The sequence below is a fragment of the Chiloscyllium punctatum genome, chromosome 22 (genome assembly GCF_047496795.1).
Source record: "Chiloscyllium punctatum isolate Juve2018m chromosome 22, sChiPun1.3, whole genome shotgun sequence".
NCBI lineage: Eukaryota > Metazoa > Chordata > Chondrichthyes > Orectolobiformes > Hemiscylliidae > Chiloscyllium > Chiloscyllium punctatum.
The window spans coordinates 92845128-92867027 of record NC_092760.1 but is presented as its reverse complement, the minus strand read 5'-3'; the positions used below and the strand labels follow the sequence as shown (position 1 = coordinate 92867027).

The following is a 21900-nucleotide window of genomic DNA, read 5'->3' as shown; positions in this document are numbered from 1 at the left end:
CACGGGGTGGTTGGGTTGGTTGGTCTGGGTGTCCCAGAGGTGTTCTCTGAAATGTTCCGCAGGTAGACGGCCTGTAGGAATGGCAGGGTCTTAAGGAGTGTGGTGGAAAAGAAGGACCTTGGAGTTCAGGTGCACGGTTCTCTGAAAGTGGAGTCCCAGGTAGACAGGTTTTTGGCACACTGGTCTTCATCAGCCAGGATCATTGAAAATAGAAGTTGAGAAGGTACATTGCAGTTATACAGGATGTTGGTGAGGCCGCACTTGGAGCATAATGTTCAGTTTTGGTCGCCTTGCTATAGGAAGCATGCTATTAAACTGGAAAGCGTGTAGAAGAAATTTACAAGGATGTTGCCTGGACTCAATATACTCCATCTGGCACTTCTTTGCCCACTCTCCTAACCTGTCCAAATCCTTCTGCAGCTCCCCCCACCTCCTCAATGCTACTGTCCCTCTACCTATCTTTATATCATCTGTAAACTTATCCAGAATGCCCTCCATTCCTTCATCTAGATCGTTAATGTATAAAGTAAAATTTTGTGGTCCCAACACTGACCCTTTTGGAACCCCACTTGTCGCTGGCTGCCATCCTGAGAAGGACCCTTTTACCCCCACTGTCTGCTTACTGCCAGACAGCCAAGCTTCTATCCCATGCTAACACCTTGCCTCGAAAACCTTATCTTACTCAGTAGCCTCCTTTGCAGTATCTTTTCAAAGGCCTTCTTGAAGTCCAGGTAGATAATATCCATTGGCTCTCCTTGGTCTAACCTGCTCATTGTCTTCTCAAAGAAGTTTAGTAGATTTGTCAGGCATGACCTCCCCTTGATGAAACCGTGCTGACTTTGTCCTATTTTATCATAGACTTCCAAGTATTCAGAAACCTCATCCTTCACAATGGATTCCAGGATCTTACCCATGACCGAGGTCAGGCTAATTGATCTGAAATTTTTTTTCTTTTGCCTTACTCCATTTTTGAACAGGGGTGTCATGTTTGAGATTTTCTTGTCCTCTGGAATCCTCCTTTATTCTAGGAATTCCTGAAAGGTCACCACAGATTGGGTGTAGTCCATCTGCTCCTGGTGGTTTATCCACTTGAGGCCTTTCAGTTTTTCTAGCATCTTCTCCTTGGTGATGGGCACCATATTCAGCTCTGCCCCCTCACTGTCTTGAACTTTTGGGATATTAGTAGCGTCTTCCACAGTGAAAACTGATGCAAAGTAATTATTCAGTTCCTTAGCTATTTTCTTGTTCCCCACGACTATCTCTCAGGGTCATTTTCCAGACATCCAAAGTCCGCTTTAGCCTCTGTTTTGCCATTTTATATATCTAAATAAACTCTTACAGTCTTCCTTTATATTACTGGCTCGTTTACCCTCATATTTAATCTTCTCCCTCCTTATTTCTTTTTTATTGCCTGCCGTTGATCTTTGTAAGTTTCCCAATCCTCTGGTTTCCCACTGCCCTTCACCACATTCTATGTTTTCTCTTTTGCTTTTATACTATCCCTGACTTTCGTGGTCAGCCATGGTTACCTCATCCTCCCTGTACCAATAACCTTTCCCCACGGGATGAATCTTTGCTGTGTCTCCTGAATTACACTCAGAAACTCCTGCCATTGCTGTTTTATTGTTTTATATATTTTCTACTAGGCTCCTCTCCCAGTCAGTTCAGCCCAGCTCCTTCCTCATGCCTCTGTAATTGCTTTTATTTGGCTGTAATACTGTTACTTCTGATTCTACCTTCTCCCACTCAATTGCAGAGTAAATTTAATCATATTATGATTACTGCTTCCTAAGGGTTCTTTCACCTTAAGCTTCCTTATCAAATCTGCTTCATTGCACAACATTAAACCCAGTATTACCTGGTCCCTAGTGGGGTCCACCACAAGCTGCTTCAAAACATCATCTTGTAGACATTCCACAAATTCCTTTACTTGCAATCCACTACCAACTTGATTTTCCCAGTCCACCTGCATATTGAAATCCCCCATGATCACTGTAACTCTGCCTTACTTACACATCTTTTCTCTCTCCTGGTATATCTTGCACCCCAACTCCTGACCACTGCTTAGAAGCCTTCACATGACTCCAACTGTGTTACTTTTATCCTTGCAGTTCCTCAGTTCTATCCACACAAGGTTCTATACCACCTGACCCAACTTAATTTCTTACCATTGATTTAATTTCATTTCTTACTAATAAGGCAACCTCACCCCCTGTCCATCTGCCTATCTTTTTGATAGGATTTATATCCTTGAATATTCACCTTCCAATCCTGATCCTCTGTTCAGCAACGTCTCTATGATGCCCACCGTGTCGTACCTACCAGTTTCAATAAGTTGATTTACCTTATTCCTTATACTGTGTGCATTCAGATGCAATCCCTCCAGTCCTGTATTAGTCGTCCCTCTTCTCACTATCATTGGTTTATCCAGTGTGCTTGAAGTTTGATTTCTAACCTTTTCCAGAGACTCTGTCCTATTTGTGTCTGTGCTGAAGATTTTAATAACCGCTGCAGTGTTCTGCTCTCTTACATCCTCCTTTCATTCAGGATGTCTAATTTCCCCGATAACTGAACCCTCTGCTCCCTATTTAGTTTAAAGCCCTGTCTACAGCCCTGGATAAGCGATTCTGGTCCCAGCATGATTCAGATGATGACCGTCCCATCGGAACAGGTCCCTTCTTCCTGGATGGATTTGAAGCCCAGAAACTGTGTTGAACTTATAAATGGTGGAGTCATGTCCACCAACAGGAAAACTGGGAGCAGCTATACCTTGTCCATTTTGGGGCAGCCTAATAGCCCAATATCTGAATTGGGAATTTACCTGGTTTGCATCAACCTGGTTCTTGGTTAGTATGAAGGGGATATACCCACAGGAGGACCTGGTGTGGGACAGAGGTCCTAGCCTTGAGAACTTCAGGGCAATGAGAGGCTGGCAGCTGCCAGTATCGATAGTGCCAACTTGTGTGGTAACCACTTCTATAGCAGCAAGACCTGCTCCAGGGGTCAACAGTGGAGCTCGAAGGGTAAAGTGAATTGGGAGGAGTCCTCTGGAACCATATGGGGAATCTCCAGTCAGAGTAGCTGGATGGAGGGATGGGAAGGATAGTGTTCAACAGAAACAGCAGACAGGGGACTTAGCTAGGTCACATATTTCCACTCTGTGGGTAATTCTGTCCAGTACAGAGTGCCTGGCAAATGTTTACAGAATATATGAACTAACACAGATCATACCAATTAAATATTTTCTAATGTCCTTTAAATGTCTTCCATTTCGTAGTCTGCAGAAATCCGTTTCTTGAAAGATTAGTTGGTGCAGTAAATATTTCTTGATTGAAGCTTTTGAATTCATTACAAGCATCTTGGGAATGGGTGAAACCATGCCATTAATTTAGTTTTGCCTGAGGCACTTGAAGAAAATGGTTAATCAATATTATAAAGGGAATACATCAAACTTCAGCTGAGAACATTCATTCGGTAACAGGACAGGCTCCCGGCACTGGCGCATGGACCCTTTCCCCTTGAAGGGTGCCAAGTTTATAGAGTATTTCTCGGGGGAATTAAAAATTTTTTGGGACATTAATTCGGGTACAACCAGTAATTCATCGGTGCTCTGGGAGACTGGCAAGGCCCATGCATGGGGTTTGATTATTTCTTACTCAGCAACTTGGAAGCTGCAGAGGGGAGAACAACAGCATTTGCTCAAGGCTCGCCTGAAGGCAGCTGAGTCAGCATACTTTGACAGACCATCTGTAATCAAGTTGCAGCGGATTACAGCCCTCAGGGCTATTGTGAATGTGGCGCTCACCCAGACATTAACGAGGGAAATCTCCTTTGTGAAACAGAGTACGGTGATAAACCAGTAGATATCTGGCTTACCTGGCCAGAAAGAAAAATGCCTCCCTAAATCTATCACATCCATCAGAGAGAGTGCTGGGACTCTTACATGCAATTTCAAAAAGATTAACTCAGCATTTAAGAAGTTCTAATCTGAGCTGGACTGGTCGGAGGGCTGTGAGGACAGATTGGTGAAGATGGAGTCCTTTTTTAAGACCCTGGACCTCCCAGGTGTAACTTCAGTGCAGGCATCTTTTTTGAATGCCCCTCTGATAATCCAAGAGATACAGGATATGGTGTGGCAGCTCCAGAGTGGTAGAGCGCCCAGTTCAGACGGATTTCAAAGTGAGTTTTACAAGGAGTTTATAGACACGCTGGCTGGTACCCCTGTTGGATATGTATAACTACTTGTACAGTCAGGACTGCCTCCCACCCTCTCTGAAAAAAGCAAATATTTATCTTATTCTCAAGAGAGGGAAAGCCCCAGAGGATTGCATTTCGTACAGGCTTGTACTGTTACTGAACATGGATTTTAAAATTCTGTCAAAAATGCTGACATTAAGGTTGGAGAGGGTTTTGCCCTTCATCATAGAGGAGGACCAGACAGGTTTTATTAAGGGTCATAGGTCTACTAATAATATTGGAAGAGTATGGTTAGACAGTTTTAGTATCGGCAGAGGCAGGTGAAAAGGGTGCCCTCTCTCACTGCTACTATTTACATTGGTGATTGAACCGCTCACAGAGGCCATTCGGAGGGGCCCCATCATAACTGCCCCCAGAGGTAGGGTCAAGCAGGCATAAGACCACCCTTTACACGGATGACATCGTTCTCTTTCTAACTGATCCGATGATATCTGGGCCCTGTTTAATATAGGTGATTAATCTATTTGGTTCATTCTCAGGGGATAAAATTAATTTTATGAAGTTGGAGGCCATGCCTGTCAGGGGCCTGATTTGAAATCCGATTTTGGGGATGGAATCCATTTCCCTTTCAGGTGGTCATGCGGAGGTTTCCTGTATTTAGGCATTTTAATCATCCCGGCCTTCGATCAGTTATATCAAGCTAATTTTGTGCAGTTGCTAGAGAAGATAAGGCAGGAACTTCGGCGCCGGGAGGATCTTCAGATATTCTGTTCAGGTAGAATAGCTCTAGTCAAAATGAATGTTCTTTCTTGTTTATTATATCCCATGTGAATGCTCCCTTTGATGCTGCCGACACAAGCACTACGGAAGCTTTACAATTGGCTTAGATCTCTCAGCTGGCATCATAGGTGGCCTCTTATTAAGCTGGATAGATTGCAGCTCCTGCAGGGGATGGGAGGTGTGGATTTCCTGGACTTTAAGAAATATCAATGGAGTTCCTTACTATCCTATGTGACTGACTGGATCTGCCAGTACCCGCAGTCATTCTGGTTCAACATCGAGACCTTCCAGGCAAATTGTCCCTCATTTATTTGTTGTTTATGGACAAGATGAGGAATGTTATGGACCCTTGCAGAAACCCTATTGTCCTTAACACGGTTAAAGCATGGAGAATGACGCTGCAAGGTGAGGGCAATTTACAAAAACCTCCCCTTTCACCCTATTTGGGAGAGCGTAAGGAAGATTTTGATTTGCAACAGGACACAGACCATGCAACTGAAGGTATTCCACAGAGCTCCTCTGGCGCCGGAGCAGCTTGTGAAATTTAAGACAGGAGTGTTCCCAATGTGCCCTAAATGTAAAACAGATGTTGGCACTCTTAGTCTTTGCTTGTGGTCATGACCACAAGCTTCATAGGTTTTGGGATGCCGTAGCGAGTGTTTTGGAAGAGGTTTTGGGAACTGAGGTTAAGTTGGATCCGGTGTCCCTCCTCCTGGGTTTTCCAAATTTCCCCTCTTTGGATGTGCATGGGAAGAAATTGTTAAATATTCTTTCATTCTGTGCAAGGAAGAACATGAACTGGGTATCAGAGAATCCCCCAGGACTTTTGGGCTGGTGTAGATTAGTTATGGAGCACATCCCCCTGGACTTCCTTACAAGTACGGTGCACCAGAAAATGGAACTCCTTTATAGAACATGGCTGCCCTTTCTGAATTATATATTGGTCAGGACCTTTGTATCGTCAGGAGGGTTATGTCTGATGGTCTGTGGCCCTGGGGGGAACAATCCTGGACAAATGCTCCTGGTGTTTGGGAGCTTTAGTGGGATTGCTCTGAGTGCGGTAACTTAACTGAATATAACCTAAGTTACCTTGATATAACATGGTTTAATTTTATTTTTTTCTCTTAGTTATTTATTGAATTGTAGTTTTTGTTGTTTTTATTTCTCTCTCTCCTCAGTGGTTGGTGGAGTAGAGTAGTAGTTTGTCTTCTGTTATTGTCATTATATTATAAAGTTGTTGCACTATTTTGTAGTGATTTTGTAATTTTGTAAAAAATTTAAAATCTTTTTTCTTCAATAAAAATATTTACAAAAAAAGTCTAGTCCCCTTTGTCAGCATTTGACCCATATCCCTCCAAACCCTTCCTATTCATATACCCTTTTAAATGCTGTAATTGTACCAGCCTCCACCACTTCCTCTGGCAGCTCATTCCACACATACACCATCTTCAATGTGAAAATGTTGCCTCTTAGGTCCCTTTTAAATCTTTCCTTTCACACCTTAAACCTATGCCCTCTCATCTTGGACTGCCCCACCCTAAGGAAGTGACCTTGTCTATTTATCCTAACCATGCCCCTCATGATTTTATAAACCTCTATCAGGTTACCCCCTCAGCCTCCGACGCTCCAGGGAAACAGCCCCGGCCTATGCAGCATCTCCCTGTAGCTCAAATCTTCCAACCTTGGGAACATCCTTGGAAATCTTTTCTGAACTCTTTCAAGTTTCACATCTTTCCGAAAGCAGGGAGACCAGAATTGAATGCAGTATTCCAAAGGTGGCCGAACCAATGCCACAATATGACCTCCCAGCTCCTGTGCTCAATGCATTGCCTAATAAAGAGAGGCATACCAAATGCCTTCTTCACTTTGTTGTCTATCTGTGATTCCACTTTCAAGGAGCTATGAACCTACATTCCAAGGTGTCTTTGTTCAGCAACACTCCCTAGGACCTTACCATTAAGTGTATAAGTCCTGCTAAGATTTGCTTTTCCAAAATGCAGCACCTCGCGTTTATCTGAATTAAACTCCATCTGCCACTTCTCAGCTCATTGGTCCATCTGGTCCAGATCCTGTTGTAATCTGAGGTAACCCTCTTCGCTATCCACTACATCTCCAATTTTGGTATCATCTGAAAACTTACCAACTATACCCTTATGCTCACATCCAAATCATTAATATAAATGACAAAGGTAGAGGAACCAGCACCGATCCTTGTGGCACTCCACTGGTCACAGGCCTCCAGTCTGAAAAATAACCCTCCACCATCACCCTCTGTCTTTTGCCTATTTCTTAGGTTAAAAAATAAGAAATTAAAAACTATTTCAAAGAAGAATAGGGATTTATCCTGCTGTCATTAATATTTATCCCTCAGTTGACATCACTGAGGTAGGCTGTGGTGAGAAATCTGTGAATGAAAAGCCCAACAAGACTAACAAGTTTCACTTTGCAATGAAACTCAGGGTGTCATGCTGAGAATCTCACTAGGGAGCAGCGAGATGCTTAATATCAGGGTTTATTGCTTGTAATGTGTTGAACTGATCCTTTCATTATTATTCAGCTTGTTATCCTTTCACCCACCACACAAAAGCGAGAGACTGTGCAGTTATCTGGTGAATCCAGCTCCCTAACTCTCGGCTCCACTGACCGTGCACCCCAGAGTGTCCCAGCACCTCACACCGAAATGCTGCTGCAAGGACAATCTGCTGACAGGAACAGGGACCCAGCTCACAATCAGGACCAGGTTGATCCCGAGGCCTGCTCACTGTGCTCCCTCAATAACTACCTTCATTCTCACCACATCGTTGCCTGGGCCTGCCCTGCCTCTCACTTGTTGGTGCCTGAGGCTCAGCCCAAAGACTGAGAGCGTTGCCGTATTGACTTGTTCAGCACAGACACCGACGGCAGGCAGCTTGTCATTAGTGATCAGTCCGGGGCTGGGGAGAGGCATCTTGCTGTACGGCACAGTGAGACATCATTCTCACACCAACAGCGTGTGCCAGCAGCTCGTGCAACAAACACACTGCCCACTGCTTCAATCAAACGCCAACTCTGATTGGCTGAGGGGCGTAGATCAAGGGGCAGTGGGTTATTGATCAGGGGTCCCCGCAGATGGTTGGAGTCTGTACACAGTCCAGGGGCTTGGGGCAGTCATGGTCAATGGCTCCGCCTGCCTCCAGTCCACGCAGTGGTCATTCCAGTACGGCCAGCAGCAGCTGCAAGGAGATGGAGGAGGCAAGTAGTGGGGGCAGGGGTCTGTGGGGAGGGGGGAGGAGTTCGTGGGGGTCAGGGATCCACAGGGGGCAAGTAGTGGGGGCTGGCATCTGCAGATGGCAGGTGTCCACAGGGGGTCGGGGTCCAAGGGGGTCAGGGGTCCGCAGAGGGGTCGGGGTCTGTGGGAGGGTCAGGGGTCCGCAAGGGGGTCAGGGGTCTGCAGACAGGTCAGGGGTCTGCAGAGGGGTCAGGGGTCCATGGGGGGTCATGGGTCTGCAGACAGGTCAGGGGTCCACGGGGGGTCAGGGGTCTGCAGAGGGGTCAGGGGTCCGTGGGGGGTCAGGGGTCCACAGAGGGTTCAGGGGTCCGTGGCGGGGTCAGGGGTCCATGGGGGGGGTCAGGTGTCCTCAGGGGGTCAGGAGTCTGCGGGGAAGGGAAGGGGGGGTGCAGGGATGCAGTCGCTCATGCTGTGGATCTGTCTGTCAGTGTCAGTCTGGGGGTTGCAGAGTGGGCCATCTCAGGGGTCGTAGATTGAGGCAGGGAAGAGAGGGAGGCTGGAGGGGAATGGGATATTCTGGCATAATAATGGATGGGGCATGAGGGTTAGACTCAGGGTATTCAATGCTGAGAGAGGGACATGTGTTGAGGAAAGAGTATGTATGGTGACAGGGGGAATCTCACACAGTAAGGGAGGGGGAGGCAGTGGAGCAGGGGAGGACATGGTAAGCGACAGGGGTCAGAGGGTTTAGCAGTGACCCCTGTGGAGGAGTGTAGAGGACCACACCAGGTATCATCACACTGTAATGCCAGGGCTCAGGGGCAGGGAAGAACATTGAGGGCAGAGTTCAATGTGGTGGGTATTAACGTGGGGAATCAGTGGGAAGGGGCTGCCTGAGTAGAGTAAGTTAAAACAGGAAAATGAAATAAAGAAGCGTGGACACTGGGGCATTTAAACAGAAACAAAAACTGCTGGAGAAACTCAGCAGATCTGGCAGCATTTGAGGGGAGAGTAACAGTGTTAATGTTTCAAGTCCAGCAAACTTTCTTCAGAATGTTCAGAGTCACTAGACTCAAAATGTTAACTCTGTCTTTCTCCACAAATGCTGTCAGACCTACTGAATTTCTCCAGCAATCTCTATTTCTATTCGAGGTACAACAGCACATGGAGACCCTGGGGGGGCAGGGTACCAGATGACTGGGCCAATCCCAGTGTGAGGGTGTTCCCTGCAAGCTGCTGCCTCTTTCTGAATGTTAGAAATGACCCATTACTCGGAAATACCCAGACGATGTCAGGGTGGGTGGGGTCATTGTCAGGAAAAGGTGAGGATCCACTCAACAGGGAGGCCATCGAAGGGGCAACGGCATCAATAATAACAAGGCCAGCCACAGAATATGAGTTTCCTGATTGGGGCTGTTAATCTGGTCCAATCAGGGGAGCCCTGGCTGACAGATTCAACAGGAGTGGGTGCTGACTCTGATGAAGATGTGCCAGAGTCAAGGGTGACTGAAGGTTTAAATGCAGGGTGACCTGGTGTGGGGATACCGGCCTCTGTGCAGTTATTTCACTTACTCTTGGGAGATTGTAGCTTCGTGTTTAGATCAGAGTGGTGCTGGAAACGCACAGCAGGTCAGGCAGCATCCGAGGAGCAGGAAAATCAACGTTTCAGGCAAAAGCTCTTCATCAGGAATTGCAGCTTCATGTCATTTGTGATCACAGTGTCATGTGCAATGCATGCAGGGGATAAGTATTTGGGGAAAATATTGGTCACAAGCCATGTCTACTATGCCATTGTTCCTTGCAAATCCCACAGAGATAGCTCAATGAAGCCAGATTTATCACAAACGACTAAACTGAATATGGACTGTGAGCAACACCGTTCCTATATGACTTCTAACTGTACTGCAGGGCACAGACGTGCCTGTCTGTCCAGCTGCACTGTTATAATATAACCTGCCGCACACAGTGCTAGCTCTTGTGGTTGATGTAGGGCTGGGAGGGGTTGTGTTCAGAGCCCACGGAGCACTCACTCTATCCTGCTGTACGTTTGTCAGCCAGCCCTGGATCACGTAAATGCCTCTCTCAAAGAGTCGTGAAATCTGCAGTATCCTCCTTGTTGGGACTTTGTGTGTCTCACTGGTTGGAGGCGTGTGAGCTGTCATTACCTGCAGGGTCTGTCAGCACTGACCCTTCTCTGAGCTAAGAGCTGATTCTGCTCCTTTATTACCAGTGAGCATGGACTCAGCCATCAGTGGATGCTCAGCATGGTGGCTGCCTTGCCAAGATGGTGAAGGTCAGTGGAGGGGGGAGGAGAAGGGACAACAAGCCCAAAAGCAGCAGCAAGAGGCAGCTGGGGGTGAAGAGCCTCCAGCACCAAAAGAGGTCACAGTTGGACAGCAACTCAGAATGTATCAGGTGTTCAGGAGGACCAGAGTCATTTGCTCCTGGCTCCATTAGCTGGGGATGAGTGAGGTGCTATGCCAATGCAGGCTCTGTCTGTCCCTGGACACTGGGATGGAACTGGACTAGATGCTGGAGTGGGACCTGAGGACTACAGGAATGGGAGGGTGTCATCATCTCCTGGGGACTGTGAAGGTGACAATTACTTAGAGTCATGGAGATGTACAGCATGGAAACAGACCATTCGGTTCAACTCATCCATGCCGACCAGATATCCTCGATTAATCTAGTCCCATTTGCAAGCACTTGGCCCATATTCCTCTAAACACTTCTGTATGGACTAAGCCAGACCACCCAAAATATTATTGAGCAGGTAGCCTAGACCGTAACTTTGCAATTTGTTTTGGTAAGTGTACAGTGAAAATTCCTGAAGAAGGGCTGATGCCCGAAACGTCGATTCTCCTGCTCCTTGGATGCTGCCTGACCTGCTGCGCTTTTCCAGCAACACATTTTCAGCTCTGATCTCCAGCATCTGCAGTCCTCACTTTTTCCTACAGTGAAAATTACCCAGATTAAGTTAGCGAGGTTGACTACTAGATTTTAAAACAGACAAAAATGTATTCACAAAATTACACAATGAACAGAATAAAGAATCCCTACAGAATTCAGTCTATCCAAACTAGATGTATTTATGCTGTTCCGAATATACACAACAGCCCCAATAAGCAAACTCCCTTTAAAACCCAGTATAAATGGGACACATGGTTACAGGTTGAAGTTGAAGGGCAGACAGAGAGAGTGTTCCCACACAGCTCCCTGTTGAACTCCCCACCAGTTCAAGACTGAACTGAGACTGCTCAGCGAGAGAGCTGACCACTCCCCTTTCATTATACAGGCCACTTCTAAAACATGACCACTTTGGCCTGAAGTCTCAGCTGTTTATATAGAAACAAAAGGCCTCTCAAAATCCTTTTCATCTCTGTACGAAACCAGACTGATTGGAGCCCGGCCTGGTTCATTACCCCTCTGAAAAAAAGTCAAGGACAGAGTCTCCTTGAGCCAAGGAACAGTTTTTGAAAAAAACGACTAGCTTTGTGACCCTTCCTATTCACATATCCATCCAGATGCCTCTTAAATGTAGTAATTGTACCAGTCTCCATCACCAGGAACAGCCATTGTGTGAAAACGTTGTTGCTTAGATCCCTTTTATATTTTTCCCCTCTCACTCTGAACCGACGCCCTCTAGTTCGGGACTCCCCCATCCCAATCCGTGCCCCTTGTGATTTTATAAACCTCCATAAGAACTTCAATCCCACTGGCTCCTTCCAGAGAAGCACCGGTGATCTGTGTGGGATCTCTCAGTCGTGATCCCAGAAATGCAGCAGGATAGTGACTAATGCCATGTACGAGGTCACACTGACTCATTCCATTCCTCCCATGATGGAGTCAGTGCTGCAGACTGTGCAGTAGGATTGGGAACATCGTTGTGTTCCCCCAGGGGTCGGGTACCACCAATCACACACGTGGCACAGAGAGGGTCATATCACACTAGGAAGGGGCTTCATTCCATTAATGTTCAGGTGATCTGTGATCACCATTACCACTTCCTGGAGGTGCCCACTCCCCTGGCACCACTCCTACACCCTGGAGCACTCTCCTGTATCTGGTGTATTTGACAATCCTGGGCCTTATAAGGCTGGTTACTGGGGAATAAGGGCTGCACACGTAGAACATAGACCCCATAGAACAATACAGCGCAGCACAGGCCCTTCGGCCCTCGATATTGCGCTGACCTGTGACCTGATCCAAGTCCAACCTCCTGCACTATCCCATCATCATCCATGTGCTTGTCCAAGGATTGTGTAAATCTCCCTAATGTGGCTGAGATAACTACATTAGCAGGTAGGGCATTCCACGCCCTTACCACTCTCTGAGTAAAGAACCTGCCTCTGACATCTGTCTTAAACCTATCACCCCTCAATTTGTAGTTATGCCCCCCTCATACACGCTAACATCATCATCCTAGGAAAAAGACTTTCACTGTCCACCCTGTCTAATCCTCTGGTCATCTTGTAAAATATGACATGGTGTCTGTGGCTCATGAGACCATTGTACCCTGCCCACCCCTTACTAATGCAGAGTGCAGAGACAGGGCTGCCCAGGTTTCGACCAGGGCTGTGTGGGTTCTGTGTGCTAGAAGCAGTCATGGCTCAGGGGGCCAAATGGTCTTTTGTTGTTCCTGTTTCTTGTTCTCTTGATGAGGAGACACTATCACGCTGGTCTCGTGTAGTTCATTGTGGATAGCGAGAAGGAGCTGACCACCCCCCCCCCCCCACCACCACCACCGAATTTATCTCTCTGCCCTGGAGGCTTCCTGCCTCTATTCCTGATGAAGGGTTTTTGCCGAAACATCGATTTTCCTGCTCCTCGGATGCTGTCTGACCTGCTGTGCTTTTCCAGCACCACTCTGATCTAAACTCTGGTTTCCAGTATCTGCAGTCCTCACTTTTGCCCTCACTTCCTGGTCATTGCTGACAATCAGAAAACTGCACAGAGTAGGATAGAGAGAAGAAGACATTAGGTATGACTGCGAAGAATTCTCAAAAGTATAACTTAGCAAGGCCATCATTATATCAAATTAATTTTGTAAACCACACTGTGATTGAAGTGTCACACATTGAGAAAAATAGGTAGACATGATAAAGAATATTTGTATCAAATGTGAAAATTGCATAGAATTACCAAATCATGTCATCATAATGTGCAGAAGAGGCCTTTTGGCCCATCTAGTCTGTACCACCAAAAATACAATACTGTGCACCTGAGTGTCATTCTTCTGCATAAGGCCATTGCCTTGATCACAACTCATCTTCAGTGGCATTTTTTTCGAGGAATCCGGTCTTCATTGCTTCTGCTTGAAATTTTATTTTTATTTTCTTTAGGATTTTCATCTTCACTGGTTGTCTGGTAATCATAGAACATAGAACACAGAATGTTACAGCGCAGTACAGACCCTTCGGCCCTCAAAGTTGCACCAACCTATCTAATCTACACCTTTCCATTATTATCCATATGTATGTCCAATGCCCATTTAAATGCCCCTAATGTCGGCAGGCCATTCCACGCCCCTGCTACTCTCTGAGTAAAGAAACTACCCCTAATATATGTCTAAATCTATCACCCCTCATTTTAAAGCTATGTTCCCTTGTGCTAGCCTTCACCATCCGAGGAAAAAGGGTCTCACTGTCCACCCTATCTAATCCTCTGATTATCTTATAAATCTCAATCAAGTCACCTCTCAACCATCTTCTCTCCAATGAAAACACCCTCAGTTCCCTCAGCCTTTCCTCATAAGACCTTCCTTCCATACCAGGCAAATCTCCTCTGGACCCTTTCTACAGCTTCCACATCCTTCCTATAATGTGGTGACCAGAACTGTACACAATACTCCAGGTGCAGCCGCACCAGTGTCTTGTACAGCTGAACCATGACCTCGTGGGTCCAAAACTCCATCCCCTACCAATAAACGGCAACACACCAAATGCCCTCTTAATGACCCTATCAACCTGGGTGGCAACTTTCAGGTATTTATGCTCCTGGACACCGAGATCTCTTTGTTCATCTATACTGCCAAGAATTTTACCATTAGCCCACTACTCTGCATTCCTGTTACTCCTTCCAAAGTGAACTACCTCACACTTTTCCACATTAAACTCCATTTGCCACTTCTCAGCCCAGCTCTGCACCTTAACTGTGGCCCTCTGTAACCCACAACATCCTTCGGCACTATCCACAACTCTGTCTACCTTAGTGTCATCCGCACATTTACTCACCCATCCTTCTTCGCCCACAACCAAATCATTTATAAAAATGACAAACAGCTGTGTCCCCAAAACAGATCCTTGCAGCACACCACTGGTAACTGAACTCCAGGATGAACATTTCTCATCAACCACCACTCTCTGTCTTCTTTCAGCTAACCAATTTCTGATCCAAACCGCTAAATCACCTTTAATCCCAAAACTCCGTATTTTGTGCGATAGCCTACCATGGGGAACCTTATCAAATGCCTAACTGTGCCATCGTTGATGGTAACCTGGTGGAACAGGTTGCCATTCCTTGACAGATCCCATCCAGTTATCAGTGAATCAATAAGCTGGAGATGCAGTGGGTTCTGTAAAGGGGAGGTAATCATTCAGCAGCTTCCTCCCAGCTGGTATAAGGCCAGTGTCTCCATGCTGGTGTTTATTGCCATCCTGTGGAGAACTACAGCGAAACTGCCTGCACATGTGTAACATGTCAGTTGGGGCAGTCTCATCCTCATCCTCATGAATACTAAATTTGACCGATTTATGTCGTTGGTCCTCCGACTTGAATTAACACTAGGACAGTGAGTTTTAAATCAGACACTAAAGTGATAAAGGAACGTGATAAATGTTTTTCAGTTTATATCATTGTTTTGTCTTGTACATTGTGACCATACAGCCTTTAAAGGCTGTAATTTCATCATGGTCTTTTCGGGTCAGTGGAAATGGAGACCACCCTCTGAAATGGCCCTAAATTTATAGGCAATTCAGGATGTGTGACAAATGCTGGAGTTGCCATTGATACCCACATCAATTACTAGAATTAAATAAAACAGTTAATGAAGGAGAAATTATGAAATCTAATAAGATATTAAAGTCATCGGGAGATGATTCTGTCTGATCGGTTGCCTTCTTTGCTTTCAAAATAACAGTGTCAAGCTTTCCCTAATGTCCACTAAGTTTTGCACTTTTGGTTTTGTATTGCAAACTCTTGAAAGAAATTATTTATTTTTGCAAGCAAGAGGACAGCTAGTCTAGCCTTGGTTTTGGATGTACAGTCATCAACCAACAGCAATTCCACAAGGCAGATATCAATCTGTTTGTCAGTAGTTTCTTTGTTCCTACAGTTAGTGCACTGATGCAGAATGCAGCATATAGACATTTTCCTGAAGAGATTAGAATTTAGGTTCCTTCATTACAGCTGTTTTTATTTCTTAATTATGATTAACCTTCTGAAGCCCTTTCTCTTTGATTATTTTGGAGGGTGTTGTAGGGAGAATCTAACTGAGAACCTTGGGATGGGATGGCACAGTGGCTCAGTGATTAGCACTGCTGCCTCACAGCACCAGGATCCCATGTTTGATTCCAGCCTCGGGCAACTGTCTGTGTGGGTTTCCTCCGGGTGCTCCGGTTTCCTCCCACAGTCCAAAGATGTGCAGGTCAGGTGAATTGACCATTCTAAATTGCCCGTAGTGTTAGGTGCATTAATCAGGAGTAAATGTCGGGTAGGGGAATGGGGCTGGGAGGGTTACTCTTCCGAAGGTCGGTGTGGATTGGTTGGGCCGAAGGGCCTGTTTCCATCATGTAAAGAATCTAGAATCTAAAATAAAGCCTTCCCTTCTCTCTATGATTTATTTAGTCACAAAATCACAGCATTGTTATAGAGCAGAAAGAGTTGATTCAGCCCATCACTTTTTAATATTCATTCATAGGATGTTGGCCAGGTTAGCATTAATAGCCCATTTCTAATTGCCCAGAGGGCAGTAAGAGCCAACTGCATTGCTGTGGGGCTGGAGTCACTTGTCAGCCAGACCAGGAGGATGGCATTTTTCTTCCCTACAGGACAGAGTGAGCCGGATAGATTTTTCCAGCAATCAACAATGGAGTCATGGCTATCATTGGGCTCTTAATCCCAGATTTTTTATTACTGAGTTTCTGGATTATTTGTCCAATGACAAATACAATGAGGCTATCATCTCCAGCAGTTCAAGAAAGCAACTCACTCAGCACCATTGGTTCTTTTCAAATAAGCATCTAATTCACACTTTGCCTCAATTGAACGTGCTTCCACATCACTCAGACTGTTTATTCCGGACCTTAACCATTCTCCATGTGAACAAACCTTTTCTTGTATCACTGAATGAATGGTTTTGTGAATTCCCTTTGTGAGTGTAGGAGGAGACCAATGATATACTTTTGCATAGAACCGCATTGTATGTATAGAAACAGGCCATCACGCCAAATGCTGGCATTCATGCCTCAGTCAGACTGCGTTCTGCATTGTGTGTTATAAATTGTAGCAGTGTAGGTGCAACAGTGCCCTGAAACAAGGGAGTCCATCTTCCTGTTATAAATGCTATCTTCGTTCAGATATCTTCAGTGCGATTGAATGAGGTGCTATTGATGCTGAATAGTGGAGCAAGCCTTTGATGTGATCCCAGACTGGAGACTGTTGAAGAAGATAAAAGCTTATGGGATCCAGGGTATTTTGGTATATTGGGTCCAAAACTGGCTCAATGGCAGGAGACAGAGGATGGTGGTAGAAGGCTGTTTGTATGACCGAAGTCCAGGGTACAGTGGTGTCCCACAGGGATCAGTGCTGGATCCCTTGTTGTTTGTGATATATGTAAATAATATGGATGAGGATTTGGGGTGATAAGTAAGTTTGTGATGACACAAAGATTGTTTGGGTGAATTACAGTGAGGAAGAAGGTGTTAGTTACAGGAGGATATAACAAATCACATGGGCAGATCAATGGCAGATGGAGTTGAACCCTGATAAATATGAGGTGATGCACTTTGGCAGTGGCAACAGGACAAGGGAGTACTCAATAAAAGGTAAGTCACTAGGAAACTCAGAGGAACAGAGAGAGCTTGGTGTGCGTGTCCATAGATCAGTGAAGGTGGCAAGACAGGTTAATAGAAGAGTGAAGAAGGCATGGGGACACTTGTTCTTATCAGTCGTGACATAGATTATAAAAGCAGGGAGGTGATGTTGGAGCTGTAGGCCCCAGCTGAGTACAGTTCTGGTCCCCACACTATAGGAAGGATGTGATAGCACTGGAGGGGGTGCAGAGGGGATTCATTAGGATGCTGCCTGGGGTGGAGTATTTCAGTGATGAAGAGAGACTGTATAATTTCAGGTTGTTTTAGTTTGGAGCAGGGAAGGTTGAGGGGAACCTGATAGAGGTGTATGAGATTATGAAGGACATGCTCAGAGTTGTTCGAAAGCAGCTGTAACCTTCAGTCAAAATGTCTATAAAAAGGGATCATCATTTTAAGGTGAAAGGCAGGAGATTTAGAGGGGATTTGAGGTAAGAATATTTTCACCCAGAGGTTAGTAGGAGTCTGGAATGCATTGCCTGGGAAATCTCACAACCTTTAAAAAGTACTTGGATGAGCACTCGAAGGTTATAACATTCAGGCTATGGGATTAGTGTAGACTTAGTCTGACTTCAGTGGTACAGTGTCAAAAAAGATGGTACTGGAAAAGCATAGCAGGTCAGGCAGCATCAAGAAGCAGGAGAGTTGATGTTTCGGGCATAAGCCCTTTATCAGAAATGTGTTTATCAGTACACAGGCTGTGCTTATTCAGTGCCACAGATTTCAACTGACCTCCAGCATCTGCCGTCCTCACTCTTTTACTGGAGTTGATGGGCCTGTTCTGGACTGTATGATTCTATGGCTGTGGCCATTTGGACGTCTCTTGCTCCTATTTTCTGTTTTGAGGAAGAAATAAAAATAGGCCATTCAGCCCCTCAAGTCAATGCTGGTATTCATAGAGGTCATTCCTTTACTGCCTACCTACCCCACAACTCTTTCTCAAAAGCCTTCTTCCCCAGCTTTGAATACCTTCAATGACCTTGCCTGTATGTCTTACCCATTACTGGGGTAAAACTGGGGTAAGTTACTGGGGATTCCTGAAGAAGGGCTTCTGCCCGAAACGTCGATTCTCCTGTTCCTTGGATGCTGCCTGACCTGCTGCACTTTTCCAGCAACACATTTTCAGCCCCGTTACTGGGGTAAACAATTCCAGAGATTTATCCTCTCTGGAAGACTGGACGACCGTCATAGTGCTAAGTAGCTGACTCCTTATTTAGAGTGTGTGACCATTCACTCTAAAATATACAGTTTGTGGAGCCATTTTCCCAGCATTAACTTTATTAAAACCCTTGGAATTTTTCACATTTCAGGCAGATCACTTTTCATTCTTTTAAAACCTCAGGAATTTACGTCCAGTCGACACTGAGGATAATCCCCACATCACAGCCACTGATTTAGTGAACTGTTGGCTGGACTTTCTCCATATTCTCCTGCTGGTAAGGAGAATGAACCTGTGCACCGCACTCCAAGTGTTATCTCAATAGAACGCTATATCATTGCAGTAGAACTCCTTCAATCTTACACTCCAGTCCCTTTGTAATGAAGGCCAACATTTGATTTACTGTCCTAACTGTTTAATGTACCTGCACGTTAACTTGCTATGAGTTATGTATAAAAGCACTCAGGTCTCTGTGAATATCAAATTTCCCAGTCTCTCTACAATATTCTGTTTCCAAAATAGATAATTTCACATTTATTCTGTTGGTCAAAGCCAAACTGACTTAATCCATCAGACTCTGCAATTTGTTATTAACCAATCTTCATGTTATTGTATTGCCCCTGATATCATGGGGCCCTGATTTTACATAATAAAAGCATTCAGTGGCACATCACTGAATGCTTTTGAAAATTAAATGCACTGCATCTATTGATACCCTTCATTACTTTTGTCTCAAACATTCTGAATAAGTTGGTCAAACTTGATTTTATTTCATAAATCCATGGGCTGAATTTTACCAGAAATCAGCAAAGCATCATTTTTATCAAGTTTCAGGAAAGGTTTCTCACTGGAAGGCCTCGTCTGATTTCCCATGTGACTGTGTCAAACCTGCATCAGTAACCAGGCACCACAACCTGCATGGCTCACTGCTTGGTCCTGTGCACACCCATTGAGCTCACATCTACTGGAACCAGTGTCAACAAAATCCTGTCTGACTTATTGCTCCTGATGCTGCTCTGCTTCCTCATTCAAGAGGTGAAGTCCCCCAGTGTTCAATGTCTTCATCCTCCTCAGAAGAAAATTGTTTCTGCTCTCCCAGTTTGCCAGCCTCCAACATCGCCTGTTTGCCTCTGGTTGTGCAGAACAACAGCTAGGATTGTACAGCACTCTGTGTCCGGACTGGCCCAACCCATAATACTTTTATGATGAAGTAACTGTGCATTAATCCTTCAAAAACGTTCACCTGTCCACACTGTAGGTCATTTGCTTATGTTAAGGCAGCAATAAGTTGAACGCCTGGATCACCTATTTTTGTAATTTGCTTGAAGAATAAATATCTTTCTCTGACAGAGAGTAGTCCTCTGACATTCTTCAAAAAACTTCTGTATTCCTCTTCAAGTGCAGTTTAATGTCTCCAACAAGATGTTGCACATTTGATTGAATAGCACAGGTTCACTAATGTCTTTTTGGGAAGGAAATCTACCACCCTTATTAGTCTGGCTTACATATGACTCCAGACCTGCAGCAATATGGCTGACTCTACACTGGCCCCGGAATGGCTGAACCAACTACGCAGTTCAAGGACAATTAAGGATAGACAATACATGCTGCTCATGCCCATAATGTCCATATCCTATGAAAGATTTTTGAAAAGCTCCGTGGTGATTCTGTCTTGAACTTCAACATAGATTAAAAGTTCAGTATCTGGAGGGACATTGAACCCACAATCTTTTAACTCAGGGCTAGAGTGCTCCCACTGAGACAGGGCTGACATTTTCAAAGGTGTGGAGGTGCTGGTGTTGGACAGGGGTGGACAAAGTTAAAAATCCACAACACCAGGTTACAGGCCAACATGTTTATTTGGAAGCACTATCTTTCAGAGCACTGCTCCTTCATCAGGTAGTTAGTGGGGCAGGATGATAGCACATAGAATTTAGATCTTTTAGTAGAAATCCTGTGTCCTATGATCCTACCTGATCAGCTTCCTGAAGAAGGGGCAGTGCTCCGAAAGCAAGTGCTTCCAAACAGACCTGTTGGACTGGAACCTGGTGTTGTGTGATTTTTATCTCTCTCCAAAGGTCCGAGAGAAAGAGCAGGGAGAATGGGAGACATTAATCATGGACCAGTGAATGTATTTTCAAAGTGGAGTTGGAAGCTTTCTTCCATTTCTAAGTCATTCCTCATTAACGTTGAAATGCTTGCCATCATGTGCTAAAAGTCAAGAAATATTTTGATGCAGCTATTTTGATCAATTAATACAACTACTTTCAGAAATCTTTTCCTTCCCTCCAAGTAATAATCTTCGGTTTTCCCCATGCCATGTGAATCGTCTCTGTAATATTTAATAATAAGATTATATCCGTGTTCATTCTATTTTATTCCCTTGGTAGCTCTGCAATATAAGATAAGCACAGCATGCCTCGAAGTCCAACCACAAGTGAAGATGAGATGGCACAGAGTATTTCTGATTATTCTGTTGAATCTGAATCTGACAGCTCCAAAGAAGAAACAATCTATGACACCATCAGGGCAACAGCCGGGAAGCCTATCAGCAAGATGGATGACATCCAGAGCGATACATTGGTCATCAGAATCATCATTCCTGACCTGCAGCAGACGGTAGGAACCTCACCATTCAATTGGTTTTGTTGCTAAGATGATGCCAACAAGGGAAACGATACCAGTGAGTAAAATCCTAAATTAAAACTGTCGGTGTGACATGGAGCTCAGAAACTGTGTGTTTATTCTGAATAGAGGGTTATAAGAAACCAAAGCAGAAGTAGGTCATCTCCTTTCTGCTGACTGATATTAGTTGCTTTTCCTGTCCCCATATCCCTTGAGTCACTTTGTAAAGGGAATTTTTGTTATGGACTGAACATTTGGAGCTTGTCAGTGTCAGAAACAGAGAGAGAGAGAGAAAGCAGTCTTGAAGATACTAATGTCAGTTGGTGAGCTGGTTAAACCATCCTCTTTCTGCACTGGTCACTTTGGCTAAGGCAGGTTCAGGGCCATCAGCATTATCTCACACCCACAGGGCAGGATTGGGAGGAGGGAGTCTGCTAATTTGGCTGCTTGCAAATTTTTTTTCCACCTAAGTTCAACAAGATTCATGCTCCAATCTCCAGTCTCAGGAAGCAGTTAGTGCCAAACATTCCTGACAGTCCTATAGGTCTGTCCTGGGCATGGAACATCGAACATAGAACAGTACAGCACAGTACAGGCCCTTCTGCCCTCGATGTCGTGCCAGCCTTTTATCCTACTCTAAGATCAGACAACCTACATACTTTTCATTGTACTATCTTCCAAGTGCCTATGCAAGAGTCGCTTAAATGTCCCTAATGTCTCTGATTCTACTACCACCACTGGCAGTGCATTCCACCGACCCACCACTTTCTGGGTAAAGAACCTATCTCTGACATCTCCCTTAAACCTTCCTCCAATTACCTTAAAATTATGCTCCCTCATGA

At 45.0% G+C, this 21900-nt stretch overlaps 1 protein-coding gene across 1 annotated transcript in view; it reads left to right on the top strand.

Annotated features, from left to right (window-relative positions):
• Positions 1-21900, top strand: part of LOC140493855 (SH3 and multiple ankyrin repeat domains protein 2-like) — a 1358365-nt gene that overhangs the window by 244559 nt on the left and 1091906 nt on the right. Inside the window, exon 3 of the mRNA XM_072592836.1 lies at positions 20824-21052. Coding sequence (XP_072448937.1) covers positions 20849-21052 — 204 coding nt within the window. The 5' untranslated portion in view covers positions 20824-20848. The remainder of the gene's footprint in view (positions 1-20823; positions 21053-21900) is intronic.